The 15739-nt window shown below is 43.5% G+C and overlaps 1 protein-coding gene across 6 annotated transcripts in view; it reads left to right on the forward strand.

Moving 5' to 3' along the window:
* Positions 1-15739, forward strand: part of CELF2 (CUGBP Elav-like family member 2) — an 844193-nt gene that overhangs the window by 524141 nt on the left and 304313 nt on the right. For 3 of the 6 annotated variants that reach the window (XM_078450440.2, XM_078450439.2, XM_078450441.2), the window contains exon 1: positions 6887-7165. The exons of the other annotated variants lie outside the window; for them this stretch is intronic. In XM_078450440.2, coding sequence (XP_078306566.1) covers positions 7092-7165 — 74 coding nt within the window. In that variant the 5' untranslated portion in view covers positions 6887-7091. Of the gene's footprint in view, positions 1-6886; positions 7166-15739 lie in introns of those variants that run through there. 6 annotated transcript variants of the gene reach the window in all.

Genomic DNA, 15739 nt, shown 5'->3' on the forward strand with positions numbered 1-15739 from the left:
CAAACTCAGGACTCAACCAGACTCCTTCCCTGACAAGTGGAGAGTATAACTATTGAATGTCTGACACTTGAAAGTCATGTCTTCCTCTGGTGCTGCGTTTCTGCCATGGCCTTTGGTTTGTACATGCTCCATAGTTTCACTACTGAGGAAGTTGTACAGTAACAACAGAAAAATAACGAACAAGAAAGGAAAAATCTCAGTGGTGTTTGCTTCTGGCTTCTAACAACTTCCCTCATATCCTCACTCATCTGCCTTTTAGTTCATGAGGTCTTTGAACTAAAGCATCCTATGCCTCACTTTTCTAAGGCTTTAAGCTGTACAATGGGAATAGACATTGGCAGGGAAAAGAGAATTTTAAAGCGTTATGAAATTGAAATGTAACTTTTTATCTACAAGAGGGGCCAAAAGATGTCCTATTGTAATCATAACCGGTCAAGGTACAAATATATATTGTGCTCAACATGAGACGTAGTCTCAGCCTTCTAGAAACTCAAGAGGGTCATGAAAGGAGAGAGAACAGCAGGGAGAAACGAACCAGTGGTGCGACGCAGAGGAAGGGTAGTTGAACTGGCTGGAAGGGCAGGTGACTGAGGAGGAGAGAGCAGGTGTCCTTAGACACCCTGGAGATAACACCCTGGAGTTATCTTTGTTATTAAAACGAAGCAAAACAAAATCCTAAGCTTCCTCTCCTTTCTTCCTTGGACCCAATGTCTTTCCCACCTCTCCTGCTCCCTGACCTTGCCATATTCCTATGAAATAGGGCAAATATAGCTAGTAGCCTCCAGAGAGTATTGAGATGGAGCTATGGGTACCGTCAAAGTTGACATCCAGCAGTGGAGTTAAGATAGAACACATGCCACTTAGTGTGGGTAGATAGCTATGCCACTTTTCCACGAAGATTTTGGGTAGTTCTTATAAGGGGAAGAAAAACATTTTTTTTTTTTTTTTGGCCCTAATGGACTTCAGGGGAATTAGCATCGAAAGCAAATTTCAATAAAAAGTCATTGGGGATTTTCAAAACCGTCTATCATAAGCTAAAAATAGCTAGAGATTTGAACCATATTATAGGGAAAAAATAAATTTCCTGTACTCAAAACCTTAATGTATTTTCAACCTACATGTCATTTTAATAGCTTTGTTATATAATTGCTGTAGGAACAATTAGGTTAACACATTGCACTTCTTATGGGAAGATCATGGTAGAGTTTGAGTTTTCAGCCCTTCATCCCTATGAGGAAATGATGGCCACGCATATGACAAAGGTCTAGCTGATGAATCAGTAAATTAAATGACGCGTTCCCTGGTGTCATTGACAGAATCAAATGCACAATCAAACAGGTTGGGCTCTTAAATCTTCTAATCTTTTTCATTCAGTTTGAAAGTAGCATTTGCCTTCAAGAATCTGATCTGCACGCCCCGTATCAGGTGGCTTCTGATCCTGGTAACCAAAGCTCTTTGAAGGCATCCGTCATCATTGTGGGTAAAGTGGATTCATGTGTTTTGCTTTACAGAAACCCAAGCTTTTGCTCTTAATCTTCACTCTTCCTCAAGAGGTATTTGTTCAGAAAAAAAAAGAGAGGGAGAGAGAGTTAACATTCGGGCAAATGGGGCTGTCATGCCTTCTGAGATTGCCTCTCGAATTGAGTTGAAGTTTTGATGGTTGCCAGGATCTGTCTCAGACAGCCCCACCCCAAGGCTTGAAACTCCCATTTCTTTTCCTTCACCCCCACCTGTTGCTTCTCTCTCTCTGGACCTCACGTCCACCCCACTCCTGGACCCACCCAGCTGTTGCTACTCAGCTGTTGAGTTTTGTCAAGCAGAAGTTTCTCTTTTTTAATTGAACAACACGTGACAGTAAGATGAGAACTTGTGGCCAATTGGGGAAGACCTTTTGTGGGGGTTGGGGGGGGTGTCGGAGGGCAGATTGCCAGGGAATTAAACGCCTCATTCTGATAGGTATAAATTTTGTCCCTGCCGCCAGACTGGCACCAGATAAGGGTACCGCGTGTAGCCTGACACATCTCAGGATCTTCAAGAGGCCACTGGAACATTCCTTCAGAGGTTTTAACCGAGTGCCTTCGTGTGCGAATCACCACGCTAGACCTTTTTCCTCTGCCTCCGATTTCTCCGTTCTTCCCCATGCTCCTCTCCTGTGTACTCACTTCATGGGACACAGTCTTGCATCCTCCCCCTCCCACCCAATGGTAATGTCTGGAAAGGAATCTCATGGCTCACTCCAGAGACAGCTGTTCCTAGTTCAGAAACCAGCTTTGGTCAGGGCAAGGCAAACTTGATTTCTCTCGCAGATAAGCAACCAACCACAACTCTCTTTACTTGGGTAGTCACCTGCCTCCTCAGACACGCAGCTGTAGAGGGAAGCTTCTGGTATTGTTTAGCTTCCATCTGAGAGAGAAAGCTAAGAGGGGGGGAACAAAAAGAAGGCAGCAGCGGTATCATGGAGAAAGGCAAGGGGAAAGGCAAGTTAGAGAGAGAAGTGATGAGCTGGTTGGGCTCTGGGTCTGACAGACCCACAGTGTTAGCATTTCATCCCCTTGGAATGGAAGCTTCTGGAAACTCTAGAGGGGCATCTCATTTCGGAGCACGAAGGTATGTATACAAAGAACCGTCTTCATTTTGAGGGCCTCTTCAGAAGGAAGATAAATTCACCATTATGTATTTTTGCTCTATTAAAAACAGATTCAGAAAAACACAAGATTGCAAAAAGCCAGTAGCAGCTGTTCTCAAGGGAGAGTGACTACTTAAAATTCCCGTAAAAATGTAAAATAAGACTCTAATAACTACTTCATCTTTATTGGCATTTAATTTTACTTAAGTCATTTTAGGGATGTGACAAAGTCACCATTCCAGAAGCTTTCAATGGAAAATGGGAGGGGGGCGTGTGTGAATATTAAAGTGATCATTTTAAATTTATAATTGGCGATAAAAGTCTTTTTAAGGGATGCCTTTATGGGATGAAGAAAAGATGTATTTCAGTGTATCGCTTAAGGATCTGTTTGGGTGTTTTGAAGCACATAAAAAAACACCATTGTTTATTTTTGCAAGTTACTAATGAAACTGGAGAAAGCCAAGAACAAACACATGGCCACAAAGTCAGATATTCTCTCAGGTAGATAACATTCATGTGGATTTCAAATTTATTGGCTAGAAACGATAGGAAATCCCCTTATAGGACCTGTATGTCTTGCTCCAAATGGCCCTGAGCACATTAGGCTTTTTTTTTTTTTTTTAACCGAAACAGCTATGTTAATAAAATTTGAATTCGAAAATGTGATAGGGCAAAGATGTTTTGGATTCCAGTTTGTAATGATGAGCCAGAAGTGGGGGGGCGGGGGGGAGGAGGGGGAGATGCTTTTGTGAAGATGATATGATATCTATGATAACATAGCTGATAGTGTTCTGCTTTTAAAGAGATTGCAATGTAGGACATTGTGTATAGGAACAATTAAAAAATGGAAATTTATCGTGAAATATACAAGGTTATCTGTAGGGGGAAAAATTGCTTATAAACACGAATCACCATATAGCAAGCACCAGTCTCTAACTTACGGTATAAACTTTCTGCAAAAATGTTGAAAGCTTTACGATCAAGGGACTGTATTCTGGTTTGTTGATTGAGTGGGGTGACTGGGATAGTATTTTTCCCTGCAGTGTGTACTCTATGTACAAATGCATTTATTAGCATGCTTTTTCTATTGAGATTTTTTTTTTTTTTTAATGCCAGTGATAATTCAGTGCGCAAACAATGACCATTGGAGAAAACTCAGTTTGAGATGAGGCATGGGGGTGGGGGGAAGCAGCTTGCTGAAACAGCACAGAGCACCCGATTGCCTTGGAAGGCCTCATATAAAATGAGGTCATTCAGAAACTTTCCCTTGAAGTGCTTCCAATTCTTGAATTGCCTTTTGTTTGGGAAATGAATAGCAAGTTGATTAAAAAAAAAAAAAAAATAGACAATTAGAGAAGGTAGGGGGATGGGCCTAGGAAAGAGCTTAAGGTTTTTCTACAATGAAGCTAAAACTATGAGGAATCTTCATTGTTCCCAACAGACCCGTCCCCAGTGATGTCAGCACACAGTGGTGTCACCAACCAGGTCATGTCCACGAGAGGGGCCCGCTGATGGCCTCATCCCTTTTCACTGCTGTTGATAAGATCCTTGGCTATAAAATAGCTCCATTGAACCCGAGTGAACAGCGGCCCAGCGGAGCTGTCTGCCAAATAACACCAACTGCCAAAACATGATACCTGATGGCTCATTACTGCATGAAAATTAAAAAAGGGGCCCCATTGAGTTGTTTTTAGATTTTGTTTTTTCCTTCTGCCAAAGCAGTGAAACGGGAAATTTACGCTTTTCATCAGGTGGTATTTGGTTGGGTGTTTTTGTTTTGTTTTCGTTTCTAGACTCAAGAGCTTTTGAAATTTGTATTTTTTAAAAGGACTATTGTGTATGTGCTATGATCATGGAAACAACACCCTGTGGAGGGTGTGTGTATGTGTGTATTTTGTTTCTCTTTGGCACCTGCATCAAGTGCCTGTGCAATCACTGTATTATTTATGTATTTGGCAGCCAAACGATTTAAACTCAGCTACACTCCATAAGCGTTCCTTGGTTCACATCATCACGGTATCCCATGTAAGAGTGGGTTTTCTTTTTATACTTGACCCTGGTTTTGCTTCTAACTTTAAATGGCAGAAGCAAATGTGCTTTGAAAACTCTGGTACATACACCGTAGTTGTTAAATAAGGCAATAACCTATGCACTTGTAATTCTTTCTCTATGACCTACTTACATACTACTTCACCCTCCTTATAGTGTGATTAAAAGCTGCTTTGAATCCACTATTGCCTCAAGGGATTTGAGACTAGAATTTAACAAACTGCTGAGAAGGCTTAAGTCAGTAAGAGGGCTTCCCTACAGCTTCTCCCAACCAATTCACATGCAATTAAAGAGAAAATAAATATTTCAGAAGTGTACATGTTAATGAAGCGTCTTCTACCTTATAGAATGGAGATACGTATGGAGCTTTATTCCACAGCTGATTTGAAAATATTTTTCTTTTTGATGAACGCGGCTGTGTTTTGCTTCTGTTCTGGAGGCCGGCTATGCTCATTCTTAAAATGAGTTTGTTATACAGTCGGCTCATTATATACATTTGGGATTTATATAAATAATGTACGAAAACCAAGAACTGACCAGGTTGGTCTCATTTATCCAGTTAATTACTTTATTAAGGTTATTGAAAGACCAACAAAATTCTTATCATTTCAAAGGCAGCCAATAGTAGCGAGGAGAGGGAGTAAGCTGCACTCGATACTATCAGGAAAAGTTTGGGCATTTTGGGTCTAAGAACTCATTTCATTGCATCTGTTTTTCAATTTCTGTTTTTCAATTCCTTGTGAACTTAGACCTCATTCCTCAGAAAGGCAATATTTTAAAATGAAGGTTAGTCCTAGCCCTGCATCTGTCTTGGAATTAGAAGTGCCTTGGTCAAAGCCAGATATACTGTTCAGCTGAAGGAGGAAATCAAGTCCATTAAGTATGTATGGACTTAATTGAATACTCCGGGCCTGTTACTTCATATTACTCAAGCCATCCATCAAGCCTGGATTTAAAATTGATAGGTGGATTTAAAATTGGTATATAAATATTTGTTTTCATTCATAATCTCAAAAGATGGTCAGGTCTCATGATCGCACAAGAAGTTGTGAGAAAAGATCGTTTCTCTGAATAATGGTGCCTGATACATCAGGCTTATACCTGGTGTCTTTAACTACACGTGACTTAGTTGTTTAACCCTCTGGCTACCGTGACTGTATCCCCAGGCGTGTGCTATGTCCTTACAAAATGAGAGCGATTACCATAAGAGGCAAACTAATTCTGGTATGCAGTTTATGATGTTGCTTTAGCACATGAAATATGAGAAGTTTTACATCCTTGCATCCTGTGACCTTGTGAAAAGTTTGCTTTCATGTAAATAACCAAACAAAACAATGACAACAGCGAATTAGAACGTCACCGTATACTTACCTTTCAAGAATTGTTGCAAATCGCTAGGGAAAATTCAACTCCCTGCTTTATTCCTTTGAGATTTTCGCCATTTTTCACCATTCCTATTAGTCAAGTCACACATCTTAAATGGATGTTTAGGCCTCATGGCCGTTACGTTACAGCTCTCACAGTCTTTCAATAAAGTCCGTTAGTTTTTCATCCTTAAATACTAGAAAAGGACAAATGTGTTTCCTTTTTAAAAGAAAACGTGATTACTGTGATTCACATTTTTCAGTCCCTTATCCGAACTTGTGCGTTTTTCCAAGATGATACAAAGGAAATGTAATTGTGTGCAGATTGAGCCCTCTTTGTCCTTAAAGCATTGAGATAAGTCCCTAAATGTCACTTGGGCCGTTTATCTGATAGTTACTTTGGCCAACCCACGAATGCTAGATCAGTTATTGTTGGGAGTTCATACACTGGCTAGCAGATCGCACCGAGGTGCGTTTCAGCAAGCACTCGTGAGGGTGCCCTTTCTCCCGGCTTCGGCTGGGGACTTGGGTTTGGACCGTCATGGGAACTAGGCTTTGGCGACACAGTGGCACTGATCTACCACAGCGGTTATTCGGGCCTCGTGCCAGGCGCCGTGCGAATGGGGGAACTGAGCGGAACTGGACCGAGGCTGCGTGGTGAACTAGTTTGCCTTGCTGGAGGCTGGGGACCCCAGGAAAGTCTGGCTATTTTTAAAAGCTGGTGAGCTCAGCTTCCCCAGCCGCGGGCCTCGGGCGGGTCCCTCCCTCCGGGGGCCGGGCGGGCGGGCCCGCAGGGGTTAAGCGGCGGCGCGGCGGGCGCGGAGCTCCGCCTCCGCTCGCCGCACCTGGCGCTCCGCAGACCGTCGCCGGGGCGCTGGATTTCGGAGGGGATTGGCGGAGAGCGGGAGGGGAGAGAATGTGACAAGTGCCGGCTCGGGCGGCCGCCGGGAGGCCGCGCGCACCTGTCCCTGCCCATCTCGCGCCGCCCGCGGCCGCTCGGACGCGCGCACAGCCGCCCCCCGCCGCCCGAGCGCAGAGCGCGCGCCGAGAACATGACTTCTGCCTTCAAGCTGGATTTCCTCCCGGACATGATGGTCGAGGGCCGCCTGCTAGTTCCCGACAGAATGTGAGTGCAGCCCCGGGGGGCACGCGCGGCCGCTCTCCCCGCGCCCCCGGCCGGGCGGCTGCCGCCAGGTCTCGCTCCCGGAGCCCCCGAGGAGGGCGAGAGCGGCCGGCGGCTGCGGCTCGGCCGCCTCCCCCGGGCTTGTGAGCCGGCGCTGGACGCGGCGAGCGGGGCGAGTGTCCGGACGTGCCGCGCCGGGCGGTGCGGGGAGCGGGGTCGGGGCGGGGACCGGGACCCGGACCGGGGTCGGGGCGTGGGTTTCAGGCGGCGGCCGGCGAGCGGGGGACCAGGTGGGGACCGGCGAGCCCGACGCGGAGTCCGGGGGTCCGGGCGTGGGGTCCGGTCGGCGGGGCGCGGCGTCCCGGGGCGGGGTGCGCGCGTGCACGCTCGTGTCATTTGAAATGCGGGTCTGGTGGAGCTCTCGTGGCCCATTTAAAGATCCCTTCTTACCATATTACCCGCTCCTCTGACTTACATTTGCGAAGACTCTTCGCCGGCGGTGGGAGAAGTGGAAGGAGAGGAGAGAAGAGGAAAAAAAAAAAAACAAAACGGGGGGAGGGGGGAGAGGGGGGGGGTAATTATAAAGCGTTAAAATAGCCCGGTGTACTCTATTGCAGAAATTAGAGGTAATTTTTACGTAATCATGGTGGTTCGTCTGATGTGCAGTCTATAATTTAATAATTAATGTGGTTCTGGTTGTTTTACACGTCGCCAAACTAGGGTGGAGAGTTTTTTTGGGAGAAGTACGGAGCTGGGATTTCTGAGCAAAGGAAAGTATATCTAATTTTTCTCTGGCTCGTTAGTCTCGATAGGAAAGTTTCTTCTATCAGCTCGGGCGCTATCGAGTCAATAGCATCCACTTGTATTTCAGGCGTGTTACGAAAAAGAAACCTAAAAGGATTGCCAGAAGCGGGTCTGAAAGGTCTGTGTCCATTTTAGACTTGGAATGTACAAAATTGTCTCTTATCGGGCAAGAATTCTGCCAGTGAATCTAGGCTACAAGTAATCTAGTGAAAAAACGACGGTTATCCTTGCTAACAGTACATACAAAATGTTTCCTATTCTACCCGCTCTACGACTTCACATCCATATTCTTTCTGGCACCTTATGTACCCTTTGCAGTTTTTAGACCATTCGCAGCTTTCTGATCCATTTCTCTGGCAGCTCGCTTTCCCCTACGGTGCTAGATTCATTTGCTAGCATGTTAAATGTTATGAGTGAAGAGATTTTTGAGAAGTTCCACGGTGGCCAATTATTTGAGCCCCTAGGATTAAAAAAACAAAAGTGGGGGGGGGGTGGCTGATAGAATCTGTTAAGTGCGAATTGTCCTTCCAGTCGATATGAAGAATGTTAACTTGCTTGTACACACGATCAGGTTCATTGTCCCAACTAAGACAATCAGATAACGTAAATTAAAATATTGAATTTCCTTTTGGCAATTTTCTCTGGGAAATTAATCTTGATTAGTAACATTCCCGTGATACTTGTTTTACAAGATCTCTGTCCTGTCCCCCTTAAAATATACGTGTGCGTGGATATATAATACTTGTTTGTGCATCTGCTATTGAAAGTTTTGTGGTTTCTGCTCTCCGGAGGAGGAAGTGGCTTGATCATGATTGAGTTTTCAGTCACCTGCTACTTAGGTGACCAGAAGATCTCCATCTAATGAATGCTCTGTGAATTTAATGTGTTAATGGTCTCCGAAAGATGCTGTCTCTTGTCAGTTAAATTATGAATTATGAAAGTTTAATTCGTCTTTTTCATTTGGTGGATGAATGTGGCTTTTTCAAACTGTTTGCTCTGAATAGAGCCTTTGTATCTCAGCCATGGAGTCTCCTATGCAAACCCTGGTATAACTTACTACCCCCACTTCTCTTCCAGATGCTAGTTGTTTCCCAATGATATCCTTTGGTATCAGACCCCCATTGTTTTCAGCGCTTGCCAACTCTTGCTTAATTGAACTTTAAAAAAAAATAATAATAAAAATAGAGGATTTGTAAATAATTTGTTTCCAAGATAACTATTATATTCTCTTAGCCCTAAGAGTACTGTAGCATGTTTTCCAAAATAGTTTGTAATTAACTCACATCGGAGACTATCTTGGAACAGAGGTGTGTGGGAGGGCGTGTGACAAGCTGAAAATGCTTGAAGCCCACCTAGCACTGTGTCTTATTGCCATATGCATGCGGTTGAGAAGATAGCTGTACAGATTTATTGTTTTCGGGACTGGTTGTCACATATGGTATATTGCCATTTGGACTAAATTGCAGGCGGCTAAATATTGGCCTATTCCTAAAAGGGACCTAAATAAAGCATAGGGGCTTTTCTGGTGTTGATTTTCTAAAGCAGTAGGACATATTTTCAATGGCATTCTCCCACAAGAATATATTACATAAGTTTGCAAGATGTAATATGTTTGAGTCCTCAAGGCAGATGAACAAATAGCTTTTGAGATGAATTATTACGCTTGATGGCCCCACGAGCCATCCAGTGTTTAAAGAGCCCAGATCATTTAAGGCTCTGCAGTGGCTCTGAATTGTTGGGACATATGCTTCAAAGTCTTGGCGTTTTAAGCCTTCAGTATCGAAACTGTAAATGGAAATAGACCTTTTAAATAATCTTAACTACTGACGTTTTGTTGTCTTTATGCTACTGTAGAATATCGATTGCAACAAAGCATAATGAAGGTAGAGTAGGAACTGATTTCAAAAATTCTATTTTAAGCTTGGGCAGTCGGTTTGGGATGGGTGTGGGGGATGAGGGTTTTCCTTTGTTTAACCTTTTCAATGATCACATATGCGTTTAGGGGTCTTAGATGCTTTTGAATTTTTAAACAGAAGAATCTAAAAAATCACGTCTTAGAAAAGAGAAATTGCAGGTGGAAAAAAATCTATAAATGCAGCTTTAAAATTACTCGATTTGTGATGTTAGAATAAGACATCAAGAAACAAATTAAAATGAAATCTTATTCCCCCCATCCACCCACATTCAGTAAGTAACCTTGTTGGAAATGAGAAAAGTTATCCTGAGTGGAAACTCATCAGTTTGGTGAATTCACCATTTTTGTTCATTAGGTCCTCCCGAGTTAAGATAGCTGGAAAAATGTCAGTGTCCAGTTAAACTGAAAGGGGGGGGAGGGTCTAGGGGCTTTCACCGCTCAAGTTGAAAGGGGCTTTAGAGACCATCTGGACAGACCTCGTTTTATAGATGAAGAAACTATCATAGGGGGCAGCGTGACCACTTCTGGAAGGCGTCGTAATTACTGTTTTCTCCCTTTCCCTCAAATGATGAAAACGTGAGTCATTAATGGAATACCTACTGTGTACCAACGCACTTTATTTACCTGTCTCTAACCTTAGCGATAGATCTGCTGGGGGGCGGGTTATACCCATTTTACAGGTCATGTTCAAAGGTGTTACATGCTGCCCATGCCTCATAGGCAGTGAACAGCAAAGCTGGGGTTGGCTTGTGCGTGTGTTATATAAATGCAAGTTCACATGCTGATGGGGAGAGAAGAGAGAACTGTGGATTAAATATACGACGTAGATTTTTACCAGAAATCCAAAATTATGCCACATGAGAGTGGTTGAGCATTATAGGAAACATGGATGACTCGTTCAGAGTTGACTTTCTAATTTGATTCAGATTCACACTATTATCCATATGTTCATTAAAGAGAATATATTTTAATTAAAAATATTTTCTGGTTTACAAGGTACCAGTAAGATAAAGATGGGATTTGAAGTATATTCAGAAAATGCCATTACCAATAATAAAATACAGCAATAGCTGGGACTTAGCACCTGATTCTTTGATGATCGTGCAAGGAATTAGAGAAGATTCTGCAAAAAGGGTTATGCATATGGATTTTTAAAGTCTACTTTCAAGTGGGATTTTTCAGTGAGCAGTACATATTTTAGTATCAGCTGCTTCCTGAGAACAAAAACTCCTCCCATATTGGCATTTTGGAACAGTAATGTTATCTTTGATCTGGGTTAGAGGTATTATGTTAATTGTTAAGTATTGCTGTTTAATTGTAATTTGCTGGATTGAGATTACTCTGGAATCTGTTGATGAGACACCGTGAACTGGGGGGAACAAGAACCTTGCGAGACAAGATAAAAAAGGAGATAAGATTTTCTGATATGAACCTAGTAATTAAGATTTCATGGGATCATTTAGGATGTTTTCCACCTCAGAGCAGTTCTCACCCTCCCCCCTTCCCCAACAGCTGTAACAACAGTATATTTGGCCTCTGATAAAAGACTGCAATCTCCCTCCTTTTTTTTTTTTTTTAACATAAATTTGCTAACTTTTCATTTCTCCTTACCACCCTCCTTTGTGGTTTTGTTGCTTCTAAACTAAATGCTCATTCAAGACAGGTACTGTTGTGGCACGCAGAACCATCTGATGAACTTCAGTGTTCTGTAGCCAGCACGGGGCACGATCTAGCTCTTGTGCCAAAATTCGGGGTAGTGCTCATTTGTTGAGGCTGATATATGTAGACTTGTCCACAGCCCTGAATGTCACTGTCGCACATTCTCAGTCATCCTCACGACTGTTGAACAATACCGTAAGCATCCTCTGTCTGATTTGCATTCCACTGGAAAACCTGATATTTTCAACACGTTTCAAGGAGCTAAATTAATAAGCCATTGACGCGGCATACTTTCTGGGCCGAACTTCATCCAAACTTCAAAAGTCTTTATTTCCCACTTAGAGTATTAATACCAGAGGGGTTCTGTTTTTGGGGGGTTTTTTTGCGTGTTTTTTATTTTTATTTTTTTGGTTTGTTTTTTTTCAGCGGCTCACATTTTTGCTTTTTGTTTGCAGATTAGGACACCAGAAGGAGTCAGCTGTTTGTTTGGTGGAATAGGTGTGCTAAGCACTGCAGAAGGGAGGGTCTGGAAAGCACTAACGGTTTCCGGTTCATTCACACCAAGAAGTTCCCATGCCCCCGTGTCTGTTTCCACTGTCAGGGAGGGACCGGTAACATAATGGGGCCAGCGTCACTGGCCACTTGTGTGGCAGTGCAGAAAACGTAGTTTTATTTTTCCTTAAGAGAAAGCTCTTGCTAAAGCGAAGAGAAATGGAGCTGCGCATTCCTGGAAAAACCTTTGTGGGAAACAAAAACTAATTAGCGCAGTAAATGTGATGCTCTCAGGTAATTGTAAAATAATTATCCCCCTTTAGCATCATCACTGTGTAATTGTGCCATCCAATATTCTCATGCTCTGAATCTAGATGCGAAGGGAAGGAAACCTCGCTCTCCTCCCGGGGATTTCTTTTTCATTTACTGGGAGCTTTAGTCTCCTTCTAGAAAGGACTTTTAAAGGAAAGGGGGTGACAGGGAGATTTTGAACCGCTTCACCCTTGCCATTTGTTCTGAATCGGGACAGAAAATGATTACTCCAACTGGTTTGATAGAAATACAATTCCAGTTACATGGCCGAAATGCCTGGTGAGCATATTTGAGATTTACACGTTCACAGATCTACACCCGGAGTTTTATGAACGGTCTGTTTTATGAACTGCAGATTGTATATTATGTTCAGATACTGAGAGTGATACTTTAAAATCAGCTGATCCTTTAAAATGGAATGCTAATAAATATGTAATCCTACGGCTCTCAAAATGACAGATGAGTACAAATTCCGTTTTTGGTTAAATTTTAATTACTCCATTTGAATGAATGCCTCAGAGCCAACTTGCCAGCAAATTATTAGACCCATTTTTTTTTCTTCCTGAAGATTTATGTAAATTAAGTTTAGCCTGTATTTAGACTAAAATATCATTTGGGTTTATTATTACGAAGTTTTCTACCAGACTCATATGGCCTTTTACTTAAGGTCAGGCTTTAAATAAATCTATCCTGAGGAGGACTCAGTTTAAATGATCAGTGCTCCCTTTTGGTCAGCCGAACGGCAGGAGTCCTACAGACAGATGACCAGATCATGGGATTCCTTTAATAGTAACAGTGCCTTAAAATGGGGTTATGGAGAATGTTTTGATATTCAGTCTTTTTTTTTTTTTTTTTTTGTTCATTTATTTTTGAGAGAGAGACAGTACATAAGGGGGGGGGGGGCGGCAGAGAGATCTGTCAGCACAGAGCCCCATGCGGGCTTGAATTCACAAACCATGAGATCATGAGCTGAAGTCAGAAGCTTAACCAACTGAGCCACCCAGGTGCCCCTGATTTTAAGTCTTAATACTTGAAGAAGTCAAAGAGGTTTGTCTCCTCGGTAAGAGGAGGTTCTGCTCACGCCTTTGTTAGAACTGCGGACGTTAAGTTCCCCCAACCCACTAGCTGCTTTGTCTGACATTTATAGGCCCCAGTAGCCTCAAGATCGCCCACTTTCACAGATGACGGTGGTGACTCCTCAGAGGGAATGCAGTTAATTTCAGCTGATTGATTTGACATTTTGACATAACTTTTGGACAGCTTAAAAGCATTTTGGGGGGAGGGGTACCATGGGAGAGTCATGAGTTCTCTCATAGTAGGATCTGAAGTTGTATGATTTTATGCTGAAATGCTTAATTTTTATACTTTTTTGTAAAGACAGTTCGTAGTTTGACCTAGGCTCGTTAAGTTTTTTTTATTTTTATTTTTTTTACATTTTATTTATTTTTGATAGAGACAGAGCACAAGTGGGGGAGGGGCAGAGAGAGAAGGAGACACAGAATCCGAAGCAGGCTCCAGGCTCCGAGCTGTCAGCACAGAGCCCGACGTGGGGCTCGAACTCACAAACCGCGAGATCATGACCTGAGCCTAAGTCGGACGCTTAACCGACTGAGCCACCCAGGCACACAAGCTCATTAAATTTTAAGGTGGCATTTTTATATCCTTTTCCATGAATTGTGTCTCCGTTTCTCCTATCTCCCCCCGTAGCTTAGAAAGTTGTGCCACATTTATCTGCCAAAAATAAAATCAGCTGGTCCTTTCATAAGTTAAGAGCAAAATAGCGTTCTTCACTTGGCTGTGGTCAGTAGGCATAAAATGTGTGTGTATGTGTGTGTTCACATGAGTACATATATGCACATGTGTATGTGTGTGAAAGTACATATACATGACAAACTACCTCACTGGGCATAAGTCTTTACTTTCTTGAAATATCTGCCCCTTAGTGGTCTTTGGGTGTAACAGTTCTGAAATTGTTATGACACAGCCTGTGTTTACAGATTATTATCTTCATAACTGAAAACTGTAAGATTTAGAAAAGTTTAGCATCTTGACCAAAGACGTATTCAAATCAGGTCTCAAGACGATGTTCTGACTCTTCGGCCCAGAACCCCCAAGTTTCTGTTAAAGGTAAGAAAAAAAAGCCCCTCCTGATGGTGCTGTCACCTCTCACTGAGTAGAAAGCTGAGGGTTGAGTGGTCCTTTCTGTCCTTGCTGCAAAGTCCCTGGACCTGGGGGCCTCCTCCTGTGGCTCCATTGTGATCAACATGTCGCTCCCATCAGGATCTTCTAGGTTTGAAGTAGGAGGAAAGGCTCCTCGCAGAGCGATCTGGACAGTAGGCCCTAAGTGGTATTTTCTTGGGTGGTCCCAGCTGGTACTGGCCAGACCACATTACGTCCCTTACCTCGTGCCTCTTGGCCCCTGCCCCCCCTCTTCGTTGATGCACGTCATTATCCATGCCTTGCTGTCCTTGTTGTACAGAGCCCTTGAAATTTCCATGGTGCCTAAAAGGGAGTTCAGCACCTTACCAGGACATCTTCAGAAGGTTAACCTTAGAGCAGATGTGGGGACCTACGAGGGGGGAGAGTAAACTGACGTAAACCATCCGAAACCCACACATGGGCTCCTGCATCCACTTGGTTTCTCTCTGCATCTCCTGAGTAAGATGTTGGGTGTCGAGCAGGTAGAGCAAGTAATGTGGAAACCTGACATCCCCTTTGTTCCTTGAAAACCTTAGGGGAGTGATAAAGGCAAAGATAAGGTGAAAAGGCAGGAGGAGGGAAGACTTGGGGAGAAGACTAAGGTATATTCATGTAGTCAGGCTGCTTTGTTCGGCTCTCCATTCCTGATTCTTTGCACCCGCTCATTTCCTTGTGGTCCTAAACAGGATAGCTGTTTCTGAGTTTGCTTCCTGCCTTCCTTAGGCTTTCCCGATTGATATCTTCTTGGCTCTTGTATTTGAATCTTCTCTAGGCCCATTTGATTAGGCCCTTCCCGAAGAGTTCTCCTCCGTGTGAAGAGAAGGGGCCACGTGTGTCCACAACACGTCTCTCCCCACGGGAGCCTTGACGGGAGGGCAGCGTGGAAAGCCCTCGGCCGTCACTTGTAGTCAACTCCTGCAAGCAGAGTAGCTGCGCGTTTCTGTGCACGGAGCTGTATTTTGTCTTCATACGTTACAGAAGGGGTGTTGAGTTTTCTGGGCGAGCAGAAGGGGAGCGTATTTCAGAACGATTAACTTTACAGATGCCATTGTCTCGGGCGGCGGCTATATTTGGATGTTCGGCAGCTGTGTCTGCTTGCTCAGAATCGTCACCAGGAGGCTTCCAACTGCAATTACTGCCTTCCGTCCATGCTGCTGACCTCTTTCCTCGTGACTCCCGTTGTCCACGCAGCCATC

The sequence above is a fragment of the Panthera onca genome, chromosome B4, assembly GCF_046562875.1.
Source record: "Panthera onca isolate mPanOnc1 chromosome B4, mPanOnc1 haplotype 2, whole genome shotgun sequence".
Classification (NCBI taxonomy): Eukaryota; Metazoa; Chordata; class Mammalia; order Carnivora; family Felidae; genus Panthera; species Panthera onca.